General features: G+C 44.2%; 1 protein-coding gene across 9 annotated transcripts in view; it reads right to left on the bottom strand.

The window, feature by feature from the left end:
* Positions 1-21,089, bottom strand: part of HMBOX1 (homeobox containing 1) — a 105,496-nt gene that overhangs the window by 47,558 nt on the left and 36,849 nt on the right. For 6 of the 9 annotated variants that reach the window (XM_041426155.1, XM_041426149.1, XM_041426151.1 and 3 more), the window contains exons 2-3: positions 12,600-12,683; positions 240-719 (exon numbers count right to left, since the gene is read on the bottom strand). In XM_041426155.1, coding sequence (XP_041282089.1) covers positions 240-719; positions 12,600-12,622 — 503 coding nt within the window. In that variant the 5' untranslated portion in view covers positions 12,623-12,683. Of the gene's footprint in view, positions 1-239; positions 720-1,813; positions 1,832-11,363; positions 11,446-12,599; positions 12,684-21,089 lie in introns of those variants that run through there. The other 3 variants (XM_041426153.1, XM_041426152.1, XM_041426154.1) reach the window with 3 other exon arrangements.

The following is a 21,089-nucleotide window of genomic DNA, read 5'->3' on the forward strand; positions in this document are numbered from 1 at the left end:
AGGTCATTTAGTCCAAACCCACTGTGATAAGCAGGACTATCTTCAAGTAGATCAGGCTGCTCAGAGCCCTGTCCCACATGACCTTGAATATTTCCTGGGATGAGACATCCACCACCTCCCAGGACAACCTGTGCCAGCATTTTACCACCCTACAATCCCTATTTGAGCAATCCTCCAACACACCCACTCCTGCTGAGGCACTTCTCACCTCCATACCTTCTACAGAGACCGCCACTCACCTCATCAGCTCCTCCACTTTGTCGTCGATGTCCAAGTCCTCCTCGGAAGCCTCGAAGCTGTAGGACCTCTGTGCCAGGCTGTTGGCCAGGGGGTAGCGGGTGGGCGACATCTTCCCGTTGAAGGCGGACAACCTCTCGTTACTCTCCCTCCCATTCTGATTCGTAGTGCAAGGCTGTGGGGAGGTGTCGTAACTGTTGCTCGGGGACGGGGACATCCCGGAGTGCTGCGTCTGTGTGGAAGCCGTGGCCGTCGAGGAAGACGCCGGCACGTTGTTGGTGCTGTTGCCGTAGGAGCCGCCTCCGTAGCCAGACCTTCTCCCGAATTTGTCGCTATGCTCTTGGTCCAGACGGTCCAAGGTTTCCAGGGCGTGCAGGATCTCATGCCTGGTCATTCCCGTGCGTCTCAGGCGCTGCAGGAGGTCGATCTGCTCTATGGTGAATCTTGGCTCGTCTGTGTAGTGAGACATGGTTTCCAGCAGGCTGGAAATGAGGTAAAATACAAAATACTTCAGTTGAAGAGTTCTACGTGGCACACTGAAGGTACTTTATAAATTCTGGTGGAAAACTTAAAGACACATACACATGGCAGCTCCAAAATTCACCTCCAACCAACCTCAGTCGGACACCTGCCATGAATGCCAATCTCACTACATAGCAGAAGGGTTCATTTTCCTTGGAGTGCTCCAACAGCATTTCGGACCTCCCCTGACATTCCCCACATCTGCACCACCCTTTTGTTTTTGATAAACCACTGCTACAGAGACTGTTGTTTGTGCCCTTTTGTTTTTGATAAACCACTGCTACAGAGACTGTTGTTGCTCAGTAATTATGGCTGCAACTAGATCCCAGAGGAAATTTTGCCCAGTGTTAAGTACCCACCAGACAGGAATCTCAGATTTCTGTGGTGGCCACAGATCTGAGTTTTTCTGGACAAGTTTTCACCAGTTATGACATGAGATTTATGAATCTCAACTCTTTCAAATCTTAACTACAAAGAGTTCAAGTTGCCCTAACTTTTGTTGCTACCTTGAAAAAAAAAGATAAAAACACACCCAGCGGAAATTCTAGTGGCCTGTAGGACCCAAGTTGATCTGACTGAAGTTGGATTTCTGAAGTTAGGAACTTTTGAACCTGGAATGTTGTCACAGATTGCCTGCCCTGACAAGGAAAGTGCAGCACATCCAATTACTCCTGAGCTTTCATTTAAAGAAATAAGTCTTCAGCTTTTTCCCCTCCAAAGACTGGCTTCTCAGGTAACTCGACCATCCTCGTAGCTCAACAAAATCATTTTTAACTCCTAAACTTCCCAAGGTGCCACAACAAATGAACATTATTTGCTGCAAAGCCCAGAAATGGAACTGAAAAATATCACAATATGGTCCCTTAATTGTGCTTCTTTCCTAAGTCTCCTGGCTACAGATCCAAATGTCACACAAACAACAAGATCTCCTCCTTCAGAACTCTAGATCTTGAGAAGAAGGGATGGCAGATGGAGGGCAGGCAGAACTTGGCAAGCAGAATACGGCATTTTCCATCCTTCTTGGGAATTTTCTCGTGAGTCAAGGGTTTATTACCATTCCTGCAGGAGAGCAGGGTGAAGAGATCACTCAAACTCCAGGAGACGTGACAGAGCTGATGTACAATCCCGGAGAGCCAAAGCAAACCACAGCTGAGGGAAAGTCAAGGAAGAATTCCAAGGACCCTGTGAAAGCCAGGAGAGGGACGATGGCTGTCAGGCTGAGAGACCTTCCAGGGACAGGGCTGCCTATTCCTCCCCACAAATTTTGAGAATGACTCCTCATGTCCATTTCTGCCCTGGCACAGAGAAGTTCCTAACAGGAGTCACGGAATGACTCAAGATCCATAGCCGGGGCTGAAGAACAACACTGAGAACTGGCAAGTTGGAGTAGAGCTGAAGTAGAGCTGTAAAGACAAAGCCAGGATGCACAAATCCACAAAAATGGCACTTGCAGCCTGGGAAATACAGAAATAAGAAGAAAATCCCATCTTTGTCCTCATCCAGCAACTACTGAGCTCCTTACATTGTTTAATGGGAGAAGGAAGCAGGAGGACAATGCAAGGGGATGACTCCCATCCAAGAAAATGCCTGTGTGAGAAGACAGACGTTCTACATCCACATCAGCGCTTCAGCCCAACGGGAATGCGCTGTCCTCCGGAAAACTGATTACTGGAAACGTCCAGGCCATTTAAAATTTTCCAAGACAAGCACCCAGACTGTTGAAGCACAGGAGGGCACGGCAGGCAATGCAGCAGTCGACCTGCAACTGACTGGAATTGTAACAACCACAATTTGGAAGTGGCATCCCAGCCTGAGACCTTCGGAGCTTGGCGGGGAGCATTTGGAAACAGACGCTGTGTTCTAGATTTGGCCTCTGGAGGAGGCAGGGCTGCTCCATCCTCCTCTCCCAGCTTTGGGAGAAGTGTCACAAGGACTTACTGACTCATCACAGCCAGCTCCAAGCAGCACCGTTTTCAAAGAAAAAATCTCTTTAAACATCTGGCCTTGAGGTGGTTTCCACTGGATATGCCAGCTTACCCTTCCTCAGGGCAACAGCCAGCTTGGGCATTTCTTGCCAGTGTTTCTAATGTCACCATTTCCCAGATCATTTATCTGTCAATACCAAGTTTCATGTGCTCAAGTTCTTGGTTTGAACTGGAGAATTTAATGAGCCAGAGCCTCCAACCAGAATTAACTCCACTCGAAATTCCTACTTTACAGACTCTTCAACATTTAATACTAAAACATACTTTAAATTATTTAATCGTCCATTTATCACAGATGCAGAAACCCAGAACTTTTGTCCTTGTAGCCCCGTGAACTAAAAAACTCCCATCTGACAAATACAAGACTTTCCAGATGACTGCAAAATTGTCAAGCAACACAGACTCATGGAATTAAAGAATGGTAATTGAAAGGGGCTGTAAAATCATTTAGTTCCACCCCCTGCCATGGGCAGGGACACTTCCACTATCCCAGGTTACTCCAAGCCCTGTCCAGCCTGGCCTTGGACACTTCCAGGGATGGAACAGCCACAGTTTCTCTTGGCAGCCTGTTCCAGGACCTCACCACCTCCTGAAGCAGTTGGTGGCCATGGCCAGCGATTCTCTCTAAAATCTGGGTGTCATTCCTAATTTGTCTAAAGTGCTAAGGCTCAGCTCCTGGATCTGGGTGCCCAGGCCAAATTAATCTCCTTTAGTAAATTACACACAATGATTTGGTGAATCCTAAGTGTCCTTTAGTGAATTCCAGCTAATGAAGGGCAGAGTTCTCAGATGCAGAGGCAGGGGTTGACCTCTTGCTGCTCGTGGATGTATGAAGGAAGAGCTCCGGCCTCAGTGTGCCCCTCTTTGACACAGCTGAGCTTGTGCAGGAATTTCAATTCACAGGGATGCAAGGCAAGGCCACCCTCTGCCCCAGGAATAAGATATTCAATGACTTCCAACTGGTGTTCTGGAGTCCTGTTCATCAATGGACTTTCAAGCCTTGCAGAAACTAATGTAAGAGAGTAGCAAACCTAATGTCAAATTAACTCCATGATACTGTGCCTAACACAGCCACTGGAAAAATGTGGACAACTTGGGAAGAAAAAAACAACAAAAAAACCCACCTAAAATCAATTATCTTCTCCATGCAAATAATTAGTCCAGCCCTCTAAAACTTTTAAGACAACTTCTGGGTAATCTTCAAGAGGTAAGAACACCGAAATTAGAATATCTCCCTGCTGGACTCACTAATATCATAGAGAGATGCCCAAAGTGCCTGGTTTTTATTTGCACAGTCAGCAAATATTGCACTGACACATCTCACTCGTCTTCTTGATCTGGAACTCCTGTTCCCATCTTCACGTGCTTTTCTACACAGCCATGAGATCTAGAAATAACGCTCCTGAGGGACTTTTATGATTGAAAACAGCTGCGGGAACTTGGAAAATTCCATTAAAACCCCAAAACAAATATTGCAAAATGTGGTATTATTGAACATGTTCCAACACTGCCAACTATCCACAACTTTTTAATGAATAACTACAGCAAGCATCATTTCAAACTGTTACTCGAGCAGGGCTTTGGTTATTTTCCCTTTTTAAAATATTTCAATAAACTTATCCTGTTTAAAGATCAATTTACAAAGCAGTTAATTAAATCAACCATTTTAGAATCACCCTAATTTCATTCACCTCATTAATGAGTGAATATTCTCCACGACTTCATCCCCCCCACACTGCAGTAAGAGCCTCTTATCCTCCTGCACTCCTCTGGCTACCTTTAATTCAATTCATTTCCCCCTCTTTTTCCTTGTGAAATACAATCAACTGCAAAAGTAGCAAGGAATAAAATAAGATAGAGACAAGCAGAATGATTGGGGGGTATAGGAAAAAAATCAAGATGGAAAATACTTTTCCTGAGAACAGGACTGTGGAATGACTTTGCTGTAAGCAAACTTTGCTGCCTGCGTAGCAAAATACCCTCTACATCCCATGCCTTATCTGCTATCAATACTCTCACCAATCACAACGGGCTGTCAAATTTCCTTGGGGAGACACCCCAAAAAAGAGAGATAACCAAGAAAGAACAGCTGTGCATTTTTCTCCCTGAAATTTTGCAAGCAAAACTTCTGCAAATTTCTGATTAAGCTCAAAACTAAAAGTGCCTGATTTTTTAACAACTGAATCTTGCCCTTTAAGACAAAGTTTCTTTAGGTTCTGGCAGAAAAAAATTAAGTAGCCTAAAATATCAAACTTATTTACATCCTTACACTAAGTTGGCAATCATCCCCAAAAAGATGGTCCAGTTCTACCATTCTAAAGCATCAAAACTTCATGCTCATCTTTCAAAGCTCATCCAAAAGCAACCAGAGATACCTGAATATCAGACTAAAGGGAGAACTCTAAGGAGGTAAATAAAAAGGAATTTATTTCCAGCCCAAACCTGCAGATATAAAATATCCAGCAGGTCCCAACCAGCCCAGTGCAGCACCACTCCTCTTCTGAGGGGACTTTGTGGAGTCGAGGTTGTTCAGGGGCTGCTCTCACCAGCACTGCCTGTCCTTCTCATTCCATCAAGATTTATTTACTCTTTTTTTAAAATGAATTCCACCCTTTGGATGTGGGGTTCCCTTCCCATTTTGACTCCTCTGATCTCCAGTGGGGATGCAAGGTCAGAGTGCTCTCTTCCCCTCTTTTCCTGCACTGTATAGAGAAAAGTAAAGAAAAACACATCAAGAGCTTCTCACCTGCTCTCACAGCCCAAGCCCACGCTGGTACAAGAATCATTTACCCAACACTTAACTTTCTAGGTGATGGAGCACAGCAGAATAATCCCATAAAAACAGCTACGAGCTAAGTCCATGTCCAATTGAACTCGCAGAAGTTCAAAGCAATTCAATTACTCGTTTGGGAATAAGGCCAGACAGCAGCCTTAACACCTCTAACACTTGAGAAAATGGCTCTGGACTCTTTAATGATCACAAGAAATAATTTTTTCCACTCTTCTACTCACTGTAGATGAGTAGGAAGCACTCTAGCATCACTGAGGAGATGCTCTTCTGCAGAGGTCCTTCTCCAATTCCCATTAAAATTCACAGCTTTATCTAATAAGCAAAGCTCAAGACTTACAAAACCAGTTGAGCTTTCTGCTGTAAGACCTATATTTGACATAATCTGCATAATATGGATGTGGGCAAGAGCCAAAGTGTTCAGAACAGGATCCTAAGTCTGGTAATTGGTTTAAGAATGATTCTGATCAAGTCCCATCAACTGAGGAGAGCAGGATGGGGAGAGATGCCAACATTTACCCTTCTCTGACACACAGCACAGGGTAGGACACCCCTGCACTGCACTGTCCTGCTTACAGGAACATCCAGGATTTGTCATTTCATTTATTACAGCACCAGCATTTTTCACAACATCACAGGCACCTCCTTGGTGTCGCTCACTGCCATCTCACCATTTAAAGGGAAGAGCAAAATCACGACATTGTGGCTTTTCAGCTGAAATAGGTTTTTCCCAAGTACACAGCTAAAAAATCACTTGTACAACTCATTAATTAAACCAGAGTTTTAACTACCATCACAGTTGGAAGTAGAACTCCTTAACCTGTCAGATTTTTCCTGTGTATCTGTGCATCCACTACTGAGGGGAACTGCAGCTTGAACAGTTCTGGAGGTGGATGTCCTCCTGATATTAAAAACATGCATTAAGGATGGCATTGCTATTTCCAAAGCAATGTAATTTTTTAATCACCTAGTCTGATTTTCAACCACCAAATCCACATGAAGTACTGCTCCAGATGCTCCCTATGAGCACCAGTGACTACAAAGAAACTCCACTTCCAGCTGCCCACTCTGCATTTTTTAACCCTGGTTTAGGTTGTGCAAGCTTGTTTCTCTCTCCACACATATTTATGAGATCCAAGGACCAAGCACAGTTTCATTCAGTCCTTCCTCTCCCACACAGAATTCCGGGCTGGTGTTGGTTGGAAAGGACCTTAAAGTTCATCTGCCATGGGCAGGGATGGCACTGAGAGATGAGGTTGATCAGGGCCCATCCAACCCTTCACCCCATCCCAAGGGATGCAGCTGGTTCTTACAAGACACTCAGAGGAAGGGATTTCATTGAGCTACAGCTGTTTCACCAGCAGCACTGACATGTATCACCAAAAAAATCCCAGAATGCCAGAATGTTCTGATCTGGAAGGGACAGACAGTCAAGCCCAGAAGCAAAGACTGTGACCCTTCCAGGGCAGCTCTGAGGCACTGCTGGAAGAGAATTGGGGCATTGAGGGCATAACAGTATCCAGTCTTCTGAAATTCAAGCTTTGGCCTTTTCTGTTCTTACTAAACAAATTATTCTCCTTCAATTTGGAGGGTAGGGAAGTCCTGGCACAGGTTTCTCAGAGAAGCAGTGGCTGCCCCATCCCTGGAAGTGTCCAAGGCCAGGTTGAACAGAACTTGGAGCAACCTGGGACAGTAAATGGCATCCCTGCCTTTGGAATGAGATGACCTTTAAGATTCCTTGCAACACAAACCATTGTGTGACTCAATGATTCATAGCAATATAAATATTTCAGAACCACCTAAAACTTTGCAACATATTAAGCAAAGCTGCCTTCAAAACCAGGAGCTGATGCTGTGAATTCTGAGGCGTAACAGAGGATTAAGGATCTGACTCATCACTTATGCTCATCAGTTGCAACTCCAGTATTTTCAGAGGAGTTGTACCAGTTTTCAAAAGAGAGAGAGAGAAAAAAAGAAAGAAACCTCAGGCCTGAAGTGCTCATCACGTCAACGAACACAGAACCATCCTCATCCATACGTTTGCATAATTATCTCCTGCAGTTGCAACTCTGGGTTCTGATTTTCAAAAAAAAGGACTCTACTCCCATTCATCCTGATTCACAAACAAAATGTAATTCTTGTAATGACTGCTCTCATCCCAGGGAAACGAGAGCCTCGTGCTGCAGCAAGGAGGGAAATCAGGCTCCGAGCTGAGCCCCAGTGTCAGCAGCTCTGTTTAGGGATGCAAAACAGCGGCTCTGGAATGCAGAGCTCTGCCACACGCCTTCGATCAAAATGGGGACAATTAATAAGAGCAGCCTGAAACTTCTGAAAATAAATCCGGCGTAATCAAATACTCACCGCTACACAAATTAGAGGAGGCAAGCTGAGAGCAGAATATCAACACATCGTTTCTTCAGGAGGCTTCAAGTTTCTCAGCTGGTTAAAGAGCCCCAAACCCCGACTCACTGCTCTACACAAGCTGTTCTTCCACTTATTCTCTGAAATTCTCTGCTGATAAAATTATTTTAATGGATGCTGGCAGTGAGCAAACCCAGTCATTTTGCCACTTGGGTGAGTAACTTACTCTGCTTTACATCTCTGGGAAAGAGAGAGAGAACTTGAGATTGATCTTACAAGGCAAAAATATAATATAAATGGCAATTATTGTCATAATCCAAGTCTTACAAAAGGGACTGACCTCTGACTAAGCACAGGGCTGGCAGCCAGATACTTCTGAATTCTACTCAAGGCACACACTGATTCACACTGACACCTTATCTGTCTAACCCTAACCTTCCCTACTTCCAAAATCTGGGTTTCCTGCTATTGTTGCAATTCTACAGCAACAAGGCAGGAATTCAAACTCTGAGCCTGGATTCAAGGGCAGAAAGAGGGATCAGCAGGACTAACAAACAGAGAGAAGAACTGTAGTGGCAGCTGAGTGCTGAACCAGGGCCCAAAGCCCAAACCTGTGCCAAGAGCAAGGAAGAGCTCTTGGATTTGGGAGCCAAAGACTAAACTTTGGATACATAAGCTCTGTAACAGCTCTCAAAGCAGGACCTGTGTGCTTTAGTTACAGTACATCTCATGAACACACTGAAATAGTGTAATCCATGTGAAGAAACAGTCATTAAAAAAGTCATCAGTCAAACTGAGACATGGCCTGGCCTAGACACCAGACTGACACATTCCTGTGTGTGTCCAAGGCCAGGTTGGATGGGCTTTAGAACAACCTGGGATAGTGGGAGGTGTCCCTGCCCATGGCAGGGGTGGGACAGGATGAGCTTTAAGGTCCCTTCCAACTCAAACCCAAAGCACTCTGAGATTCTACAATAATTCATCATTTTCAACCGTCAAGATCACAGGGTACAGTGCTGTCTTCTGCCTCCTCCATTTAATTTCAAAATTTGACCAATTCTTTATTATGACAAGGCTTCAATCCTTTATTAAAATGCAGGCAGAGTCTCAGAACTCTTCTCCATTAATTCTGCCACCTGGGGTATCTAAATACTCCAATCACAAGATCCTTGTGAGGCAGGGAAGCAACACTACACTAATTTTTGTGACCAAGAGCTCCCAGAGGGGCTGAACTTTGGACAAGTCCAAATGACTCCTTCAAAGTCACTCAGGAATTCTGCAGGAAGGCAGAACAAGAGCCTGGCCAAACTCTGAGCATTTTCACACATACAGGGTCCATCTATAGCATCACACATGACAAAGTGCAGGACAACTTTCAAGCAAAGCCATCACCAAGATTTCCACCACCTCTTCCACACATGAAGAAAAAGAGACATTCTGAAGTATTTCAGGCACCTTTACTCTCCTTCAGGATCTATAACAACTAAAATACTGTCTTAAAAGAGAAATTAATTACTTCAGAAAATTAAAATCCAAACTCAGCAAACAGCTGAACCTCACCTACCCATTTCTGTGCTTAACTACAAAGCAAATTATTTTCCACTAGAAAAACAGTTTGTAAGTGCAGTATTACTGGCACAGCCTTAGTGAAGACAGAGATTACACTTGGAGAACTCAGGAACAGATAACAGTGTCTCCTTGAAGAAAATAAATCATAACAGCAAAAACCATGGGCTTCTGGCCACTGCTGCTCCCATACTGGAGTTGTATTTTAGTTAAAAGCATTTCAGAAAGAAATTAATATCCTAATTAATGCTCTTAAAGCAACAAACATGTCTTTGTGTAACCCAGACCCAAACCAGGGGAATTTCCTGCATGACAGACAAGGCTCAGTGCACATTCCACACTGCCAAGGCCACCACTAACCCACGTTCCCAAGTGTCACATCCACACAGCTTTCAAACCCCTCCAGGGAAGGGAATCCACCACTTCCCAGGGCAGCTGTGCCAAACCCTTTTGAGGAAAAAACTTTACCATACAACAAGATTTTTTCTTTAGGTCACTTTTGCTATGACATCATGAATTAACTCGTGGTTTATCTTAAACTGAAACCAAGGACTCAGGCAGGACATTGTTTCAGTTAAAAAGCTAAAAAAGCCAAATTAATGCTCCCCCAGAGTCACCCACTATTTACACAATACCTTGTCACCAAAGACAAAAGGAGAAAATTAGCTGAGTTTTCTGTTACCTGAGTTTAATTCACCTGTTCTGTGTCACATTTCAAGGACACTGCACAGGTACAGCTCAGCCTGTGGTGATTTTCTGAGCCACTTTAAGTCCAGTGCCTGCTCTTCAATCCCTGCTAACTTGGTAGAGGTCACACTCTTGTTCTTTTCTTCCTGTTGTTTTTCCCAAATGATGACAAGGCTTCAATCCAGTCCTTCCCCATCTGCATTATTCACCCTGATTTTCTTTTATTCACTCTCCAGACTCCCCTGCCATTGCTGGCAGTTAAATTCATAACCACTGGCCTGATCATCCAGGTAAATTTGAAGTGACACAGTGAAACTGTCTGGTTCTATCACAAATCATACATTGAGGGATGTAAAACACACTGATAGCCATAGTTCACTATTAACACATATTAATTAATCAATATGGACTACAAAGCTCAAGTAATTACTCCCATATTTATGGGGAGCCCAATAGAGATAAAGCTGTGTTGGCTACAGGACTTAATTTTAGATAAATTCTTAATTCCTGGGAGGCCAAGATCAAGAGTTCTGTGTTCACACCATGCCTCAAACTCCTCTCCATCACTGACTCTCATCCTACTAAGGGTAAAAATAGGCAGTGAAATAGTAACTGCACCCGAGTGACTCCTACTCTTAGGAGCAACCCAACTCTGACCATGGCAGCTCTGCAACTCTTCAATCTTAATCTTCATCATTATTTAAATTCAAACTTTAAAAAAATTTTTAAGGCTCCATTTTCTTCTTTCCCCTTCACAATCCCTTTTACCCTTTTAAAAAGATATCTGTGGTTTAATCTGGAAACTTTCTATCTAAATGGGTCATCTTGGCCCACTTCCTCCAATTTAATACTCTCTAATCCCCTCCAAATAAGTTCCCCCCGGTTTTCCCTCAGTGAAAAATGATTCACCTCTACTTCTACAGCATCTTCCATGGACATATTGACTGCACATACACTGGAATAAATCAAGGAAGCTGCTACTGCTCTGCTGGGAGGTGGCAGCAGAAAACTGCACAGGGGCAGAACATGACTGAAATTGAGCTAAAGCACAGGAAATTCAAGCTATGCAATTCCCAGTCTGAAAATTTCTGACCAAAGCCTGACACAAAGCTCTGAGATGTCCTTGTGCTCACTCAAAGCACAGAGGAGCTCTGAGGTCACCCAGCAAACTCCAAATTACTGGGATAACAAAGATGCCCAGGGTGATGTGGCCTTACCTCCAGACTTCTCTCCTGCTGTGAACCAGATCTTTACAATTTCAAGTGGTGATTTTAATACTGAAATCCAACATACTTCCAGCTAAAAGGAAGAAGAGGAGGTGGCTCAAGGGACTGGAAGCAAAGTAGGAAACCATCAGTTTTGAACAGAACACTAAGCCACTGGCAATAGAAAATCACTAATTAATGGCCTTTGGAAATCCACTGGAGTTTGGTTTCCAACACTAAATCCCTGTCAGTCATTAATTTTGCTGTGACTCCTTCTACAGAAGGCTGTGACTGCACTGCCACTTGCACTATCACTGTCCAAGGAGAGATCTTCATCCTTGAAATAACCCATCAGGGAAAATGGGATGCATTCACAGCAGCTCAGTTCCTTGCTACCTATCCTGCAGAAAAGGCTTCTCTTTCCAGACCTGACAGAAGGAACAATCTGAAGTCAAGAGGTCAAAGTATCTCAGGATCTGATTGCAGGGGATGAGCATTTGGTTGTGCCTGTAACAGGGATATTGTGAACAGCCACACAGAACGGCCCAGTGGGAGATGAGTGACAGCACAGTGCAGGTTGAGCCCTTCCTTTCAGCCTGACAAGCTTCAAAATTTGAATTTATTTGCTTATTTATTGAAGAAACAGCATAGAAACCAATTAAATTGAAGATATATGACGGAAACAATTAAAAGGAGCAAACTGATTTCAAATTCCACAATGAGATTTGGACAACCTCAACTGGCACTGAAGATACTTGAGTTGCTTGGAATAACACATCCAGCACCAGGGTTAGGTGAGGTACCCCAGGTTTTCTGTCTCTGCCAGAGGCTACTAAATTGAAGGTAGCTCATCCCTTTCAGCAAATCTAGAGTGTTAAACTTTTTATCCCTCTCATTTGTTCAGTTGCTGTACAGAGATCTCTCCTTTAACACTGATTTTTCCTCTGATCAAGACTGATTTTCTAAGAACTGCGTAATTTTCCTTCTGTTTTAGTGAGAGAAATGCAGAAGTACAAACAGTACACGAGCCAGACCAAGTGAGCAATTCAACACTACTACACCCTAATTTAAACGTCCAGTTATTTTACTATTCCAAGTTTAAATCTTCCACTAAACCAGTGAAACTCTCCAACTCAGCCAACTGCTCATAATCATTGTAAGCATTTCCCTGCTCTTTTTAGACAATTTAACAGAAGAACACCATAAAATTACTCTCAATTGCTGTGAGTTCCTTCAGCTTGTACTTACACTACTGGAAAAGTTCTGAGCATACTTTACATGAGGATGGGACGTTACAAAGCCTCTTGAGGGTCTTCAGTGTTATTCACCATTCTGCAAGACACAAGGAAAAGATCCAAGAACATTAGAGATGTCTGGGAGAGGCAAAGAGATCCAATCACATCATTCTGGATAATCTGTCACTAATCCAGACTCACAGACTTCAATGCACAAGGTAGATTCTTACGGAGAAAGTTGATGTCTGGTGTTGTAATCAGTCCAGAGACAAAAATTTAAATTACAATTGATTTCTTTCGGCCACAAGTAAATTAATCTATGCAATCATTTAGCCTTATGACAGTTACCTACCCTTTTAACTCACAAAAGCTATTAAAAGGATTATTTGGCCAACATCCGCAAAGAGCTCAGGAGACAGGTACTGTGTTCTGAGGAGGAATGACCTAATAGAATTTTCCTCAGCTATCACTGCTGATGTCTTTCTCCACAAACTAACATGGACTGAAAGTGCTCCAAAAGTCAAACTATTAACCAAAAGGAAAGAGAAAAGCAGGATGTTATATCCAGGCAGAGCTGGGATAGAAAATGAGTGGATACAGCAGCACAGGGAGTTGGGAGCACAGGGATAATTTCCTCTGCTCCATCTGTAACATCAGCAACTGCGGATTGCTAATCCATGGAGAGCAGGCCCTTTAGGCCCTGAAAGGGGCTCTGAGGTCTCTCTGGAGCCTTTTCCAGGCTGAACATTCTCAGCTCTCCCAGTATGGCTCCAGAGGGCTCCAGCTCTCGGAGCAGCTCCAACATTCTCAGCTCTCCCAGTCTGGCTCCAGAGGGGCTCCAGCCCTCGGAGCAGCTCTGTGGCCTACTCTGGTTTCACTCCAACAGCTCCACGTCTTCCCTGCGCTGAGGACCCCAGAGCTGGACACAGAATTTCACATGAGGTCTCACAAAGCAGAGCACAGGAGGAAAATCACCTCCATCAAGACCATCAAGTAAAACTGTTACCTCAGCACTGCCAAGGCTGTCCCCAAGTGCCACATCCACACGGCTCCTAAATCCCTCCACGGATGGTGATATCATCTCTACGTGTTTTTTTTCCCTTTTTTCCTCCATGAAGAACCTCATGAACTTCCAGGACCAAAGGCTGGGCTGAATGAGCTTTCCCAGAAGTGGAAACACTCAGCTTTTGACCACCAGCTTTCCTGGGAGGTTTAAGCCTGTCCATAAGAGCCTTCTCCCACCCAGCTGTGGTCAGGGAAAGCTCTGGGTGGTTCCAGGGAGGGGAGGTGCTGAGAGTTGGCTGCTGCTCTTCCAGAACAACTCATGTGGCCCACACTGAGGTCCTGAGCTGCCTCTTTCTCTCCAGGAAAAGAGGTGACCAAGATGAATTGTCCCAGCAGACCCTCACAGGCCACGTTCTGTGAGCTGGGAGAGAATCAGTGACACCAAACCACTGATGGATGGAAGAGCCAAACACCCAGGTCCCTCCCTGTCAGCCACCCCAAACCTTTTAGAGAGTCTTCCCCACAAAGCCCCTCCTCTGTCAAATCTCTTAACTGCATTTTAAACATATTCCCCGAGGCAGTCACAAAAAAAATATGAGATCATGCTGCTGACTTCTTGCCAAATTTTAATACAGAGAGCTGTTTTGTTTTCCAAAGAGGAACAAATTAGACTGAATATATACAAACTTTCTGAAGGTCAGAGGGGCTAATGATAAAGAACTGGATTCCTCAGAGAAAGATCTGCTTCCAGGGTGAGGAGTATGGATGTAGCAAAGAAGAAAACCCAGAAAGGAAAAAGAAAATCGCCTTCCATCATCATGAAATGCAGGATTAAAAGTAGAACATGAGGAGATGAGATAAGAGAAGCAAAGAAAAGGCTGCTGTAACTCAGGTTTTGAGATGACAAAGGCAGGAGGATGATATTAGTGATAGCAATGAAAGAGGGAAAAGCTGGTATGGACCTCAGATGTTTTAAGAGAAGAGCCATTAGGATCTAGACCAAATTTGGGACGTGATTAGAGGAGGAAGATGAGCTTTTCCAAGAGACTGCAGATCTGTGAGTGCAGACAGAGGACGAATAGATTTCAGCAGAAATAAACAGCAGCAAATCCATGAGAAAATAGGGATAATTCTCTGGTTTTGCTACGTTAAAGTGCCAGGCAGGTTTACTACACACAGAATACAACCACAAACCATCCCAGACGAAGTAAGGAAGGACAGGGAAGGCTCAGGTCTGCCTTGGGAGCAGGGCTGGTGAAAGGAAACCCAGCTCCAGAGAAAGGAGAGGAAGCTGGTGCTTCCTCCAGGCGCTGCCAGCCCCAGCGGCCGCTATTGAAAAGGGGCACAAACAGTCTTTGACTCCACGTTGGTCTAAAGTTCAGTGGCACAGAAATACCTTCCCCACCCCCAGACACATGTGAGAAGTTGCTTCAATGCTTTTGTAGCTTAAGGGCACATCAGGCAGGGAACAAGCAAACCCTTCACCTAAAATCTGAGTCAAAACAGTTCAATGCTGACCAACATAAATTCCATCAGCAACAAATCCTGACTCTGAATCATCATTCAGTATCCCTCTTTCCCTCAGTCTCCTTTTAGCACCAAAGCAGTCTGAGCACAGCAGCCAAGGCAGGTGTCACCACTCTTTGTGGTGATATGGGAGTAAGAACTCACAAACCTTTGCCCTTTTCGCATTATTCATTAAATAAATTATCTGCTAACCCAGGGAAAACACAACCAGCTCCTCTTCCTATTTCTGGTAGAGACAATTAAAAAAAAAAGTCACTATTAATATGGAAATCATGGCTGCAGTTGTAGAATCAGATGTAATGAACAATCTTGTCCCCAGCTTAAGTTGCTATAAAGGCAGCTTAAATTTACAATGGATGAGTCTTCATGGCAATCTGTTTTTCAGATATTAAAAATCTCATTTTCTCGGTGCCAAGGACAAGTGGAAGTGTGAAGCACTGGAGTATCAACTCTGCATTTGTCTCACTTGACATGAAATCATTCTCATTTTAGTTCTGATTTTTAATACATTCTTGGGATCCCCTTCAGTTTTCTTCATTTCTCACTGTGTGCGATTAAATGTTTTGAAGTAGAGTTCACCCTGATCCACAACACCCAGCAGAAGCAAGGAGAAAGTCACTTGGTAAAGATGAGGCTGATATCACTTATTTGGAAGAGAAACTAATTTTCTCTTTTAATTTCTGAGTGACTCAGTGTAATTTTTTTTTTTTTTTTAAAGCCATCATTTCGTATTTCACTAATACCTTCCTTGGTGAGTTCTTAAAATGGCTTTACAAATAACAAACTAAAAGCTTTTGTCTTTGGGGAAGACAAACATCAACATTTTGACCTAAGTAAAACATGAACAGAGGGGCTGAATTCTTGCTTAAAGCCGCCCAGGGCAGTGGCTGAACACAGCAGAGGCCCCACCACTACAACTGTCACACCACTCCTGAAATGCAGAACCACCAAGGTCCAGGCTGGTGAAGAAACTCAGCCTTAAGAACGAAGTTCTACCACTGCTGAACTTGCAGTAAAGGCAGATCCCCAACTCCACACACAATTACAAACCAATACTCTCCTAAAAACGGTAAAAATTTAAAAATTTAGGTCTTCTACTCAATGTACAGCTTAAGGTCTGTAGGAGTTGTCAGGTCTTCTGGGTGGACCCTGTGCACACGTATGTCCACATGTACATGAACGTGTTGGGGAGGTTCAGGCTGGACATCAAGAGGAATTTCTTCATGGAAAAGGTTGTTCAACATTGGAATGGGCCCAGGGAGGTGGTGGAGTCCCCATCCCTGGAGGTGCCCAAGGCACAACCGGATGTGTCACTTGATGTTGGGTGACAAGCATCTGTCAAAGGTGGGACTCATTCCAGCTGGATGATTTTGGAGGTCTTTTCCAACCTAAATGATTTTGAATTTAATAGGCTTCTATACACTGAGGTCAGTGTGAAGTAAAGCTGTCACCTGGTTTAACTTCTGTCCCAGGACATCCTGCCTCAAAACCAGCAAGAGACCAAGGATCCATCCACTCCAGTTCATTCTGGTGATTAATCACCCTCTCCACTACAAATTTGTACTTAATTTCTATTTGGAATGTGTCTGGCTTCACATTCCAGACAGCAGCCCTCCTTTGCCAGCTCCAAGTCCTTTATTCCTGGGAGATGTTCAGACAGGCTCTTATTTACCCAGTGCTTTTAAAAGTCCAGGTACTGCGTTTGTATCAAAACTTAAATTCTTCTGGGTACACGCACAAAAGTAGGACTACTGTCCAAAATACTGGAGCTAATCTAGGACTCTCTAGCCCATTTTCCCAAAATAGGCATATTAGAGAAAAAAAATGTAAAAAAAGCTCTGCCATATGACTCGAGGATGTGTTTTATTTGTGCCCTGGGAAGCAAGGCTAGGAACCTTCTCCAGGCACTGCCACCTCCTGAGCACACCCCACGGCTTGGTGACGTGCAGTATCCAGATTCACCTGGAAATCCTTTTATCCAAGCTCCCTGCTCAAGCAGGGCCTCCAAAGCCAGTTGTTCAGGACCATGTCCTGAGTATCTTCAAAATTTAAGACTTCGTTTTCTCTGAGCAACCTGCGCCAGTGAGTGGAAACACTTTTTATGAACATAAAAATCCTTAAAAAAATGCTCAGAAGTCACCTCCAGTCACTGCTATTTTCATTCTTACTGTGAGTGTGTTGTTTACCAAACCTTTCACAGTACAACCCTGCAGCAGGCCATATTTTGGGATTATGGTGAGGGAATGCAGCAGCTCCTTGTCAAGTTAACAAGTATACAATTTTTTTATGGAATCTTGTTTTTTTCTCTGAACTCTGAGGGGAAAACATCGACAGAAGCCTCTCCCCTTTGGAAAACAAATGCCTCAATCTTATGATACAGCCACAGCTTATCATTTATTACAGGTAAATGTAGAAAAGCAAATAAATGATTCCTCCTACAATATGCCCCGCAGCACATTTGCACAGGACAATTAGCCAAAGATCACAGTCAATATTGTTTCTCCCTTCTTCTCCCTCACAAATCCCATGCAAAAGAAACCTCCTTTCACAAATTTATTCGAATTTCCTAGAGCACGAGGCAGAGACCAGGCTGCATTTTGAGACAGACTGGCAACAGATCCTACTACAGAAAAACTGAGGTCACAAAATCATGAAGTTCCCCAAACTTCAAGGCTTCCAGAAAGGCAGAAATGACCATCTGTGAACGGACCCTGAGCTGCTCCAGAAGTCCCAGAGATCCATCAAAGGCAATGCAATCCCAGTAAAAGGATGTTATTTAGTGTTGCTTTGTCCTTAATGGCAGCTGGAAATGAAATTCTGTCACCAAGCCACCCCTGCAGACCCATTTGAGCAGAGCACCCGGGTTGTACCTTGGTTATGTTTACAAATGAGCTTCCAGCCTTAACATCCCAACCACCTACACTCCTGTATCTCCTGGATTGCTGCATGTTTACCCCTCCAAACACGGCTAAAAGCTTGCCTGGAATAAAAGAACATACTTGAATTGGCTTTTCCAGCTGAAATGACATGTGAATGTCACCAGCAGAAGAGTGGCAGCGAGGCACAAACTCCTGATCAGTAGGGACAGTCAATGACTGCTACAACTCCATTTCCTTAGGGACCAAACAGGTTCTCAGCCACCTCAGATCACTTTGAGCACTGAAATGGGGGAGGAAGAGTGAATTAGGAGTCACCTGACTCCTACAGGGCTACAAGAGGTAAGACAGGCCCTGGAGTGAACTGAGATTTAAAGCCCCTACATGACACCAGCAGGGTTTGCAACTTCAACTCCACTCTAAGGAACACACCTCCATCCCAGCAAAACTGATGGATGGGAGACTTCCAAGTCCTTGAGTCCAAACATACAATAAATGAGAGACTCCTTCAAAAACCATCCCATTAACACTGTATCTTGACAGTTTTCTGTGAGGGATACAGGGACACAGGAGCCCTGGACATGCCTAGCAAAATGAGGTGGTCTAGTGCCCAGCACAACGTCTGCACGCCATGAATCCACCTTCACTGCAGACTGCTTGTCCCAAAGGGGATTCAGGAGTCCACTAGGAAGAGGAACTCACAGATTCTGTGGGAAACTCATAGACTCTGTGTGGGAAAGGGTAGGGTCAAAAAGGGACACTGCAGAAGATACAACAGCTCCAAGAAATCCAACTGGATAGGAAGGGAACTTCCTTCATCCATGACTCTCCAGGTAACACCTCTGTAGATGCCCCAAACCCTTTTTAGTGAATTCCAGAAACTGCACTTGGCATTGGGTCATTGACAGAGGGACATTAATTGCAAGACAAGGGGTTTGAAATGTGTTGATTGAATCAAACTTGATTTCCTTTTTATGTGACTTGATTTTAACTTTTCCTGTGCCAAATCAGGGAACACTTCCAAAAGCTGCATTTTTTCATAGAGTGGTCCACCATGCCTGGAATTTACATTTGCATGGATGCAAAACCCTCGGCAGGGACAGAGAACTGCAACTACACAATCCAGTGAAGATGCTCAATACAAGAAGCACATTCAGGTGAATTGAGTTCAAGAACCTAAACGCAGCTGCTGACCCAAAAAAAGAAACCAGAATTGTATCTGCCATCACTTGTACCAGGAACAAGCAAGAGAAACAACTCATGCCTCACAATCCTTTATTTTTGCACTGCTGTATGGTACAAGAAAAAGTATTAGGAGGAAAGTGGTATCACTTGACAATAGCAAATTCACTGCATAAAATTTAAGTATTATCTGTTTTAAAACAGGCTTTGGATTTAAGATCATCATTACTTCTTTCCCAAAAAGGAATGTGATAAAATGCTGTACAAACAATAAACTTGGTAGGAACTTTACAAAATATAAAATGGTGTTCTGAAAAATGCTGCGAGCCCTCGGTTACTTGTAATAAAATAAGAATGCAGCTCTTTTTCACCTCCAAAAAAAGTCTACATAAAAATTGTGCCATAAAAGAAGGCTGAGAGCAGGGCATTGTCACCAGGGTCTGCCCTCTGCTCACAACTGCTGGAGGTCACAGGTCACCCATCTGCTGCTCACTTCAGAACACGAGGAGTTATCTGAGAATCCTGACTCTGCCAGGGATGCTAGAGCAGGGCTGGGCTGTGGCAGACATGTCCCCACTGCAGCAGCACAGATCAAACACATCCCCTCACCCCGCTCCACCCCGTGCCCTTGTCAACCTGTTGTGCTGAAAATATCGATCTGTGGCTCCACCGTCCCTTTCTGCTTCCCCTCTTCTTCCTCCCAGCTGACCTGGACTTTGATCAGCTTCCCCTCTACAGGAATTATCCATGGCAAGCAAAGAGGCCGATCAAAGTTTCCTTTTTCACAGCTTTGCCAGAAAGCCTGAGGGGCTCTGCCACCCCTGCAGAGGAACACAGAGCAGCAGACACAAGGGAGAGGATGAGCTTTTAGTCCAAGGTGAAGCTGTGCTCTGGTGACTTTATACCAGAGACTTCATCTTGTTTCTACCCAGTGACTCATGCAGAACAGAGATGACTTGTCCCTGCTCAGGCTAGGGGGCTGGAACTCACTGATCTGTGACTGGGCTGAAACTCAGACACTCATTCCATGTGTGACACCCACCCTGCTGAAGTGCAGCTGGGTGCTGCTGGTACCTTGATCTGAACAGAGTCCTCTCAAAGCTACGTGAAACAAAATATTAATTCCAAAGTCAAGAGCTAGAGAATCATGGAATCACAGGATGGTTTGCTCTGGAAGGGACCTTAAAGCTTATTCAGTGTCACCCTGTGTCATGGGCAGGGATAACTTCCATTGTCCCTGCTTGCTCCAAGCTCCATCCAGCCTAGCCTTGGACACTGCCAGGGATCCACAGCTTCTCTGGGAATTCCATCCCAGAGCCCCCCACCCTCACAGCCAAGAATTCCTTCTCAATATTCCATCTAGCCCTGCCTTACAGCATGGGGAAGCCATTCCTTGTGTCCTGTCCCTCAGGTTCTTGACCAAAGCCCCTCTCCAGTTTTCTTGCTGGCCCCTTCATATGCCCGGTTAAACACTTTTCTCCCAAAAATAAATAAAATATTCCCAAGAACCTACTAGAAATGGCAGCAACATTCAAGCAAACATCACTTGGATGCTCCAGCCACACATTCCAAGAGCAAGCACAGTCACTTCCCCTACCTTAGCCCAGACCACACACCCAAATGGAGATCACTCACCAGCTAAATATTATTCTTTCAAAGGCCTTCTCCTGCTTAACATATTAACAGGATTTATAGGAGTGACTGTCTGGAACACTGCTTAACAATGCTAATAGCAGAGTTCCAAGAAATCAGTAGTTTGGCAATTGCAAATCCAGCAATACACGCTGAAGTATGTGCTCACGCTTGCTAAACCTGTAATCCGAGTTCTTTTTTTTTTTCCCTCCCCATAATAAGTGGTTTAAATTTAGTAGGAATGATTCACTTGCAGCAGGTTCACTTGCTTTATTTCTTTT

This window comes from Onychostruthus taczanowskii, unplaced genomic scaffold, assembly GCF_017590055.1.
Source record: "Onychostruthus taczanowskii isolate IOZ18803 unplaced genomic scaffold, ASM1759005v1 scaffold90, whole genome shotgun sequence".
Classification (NCBI taxonomy): Eukaryota; Metazoa; Chordata; class Aves; order Passeriformes; family Passeridae; genus Onychostruthus; species Onychostruthus taczanowskii.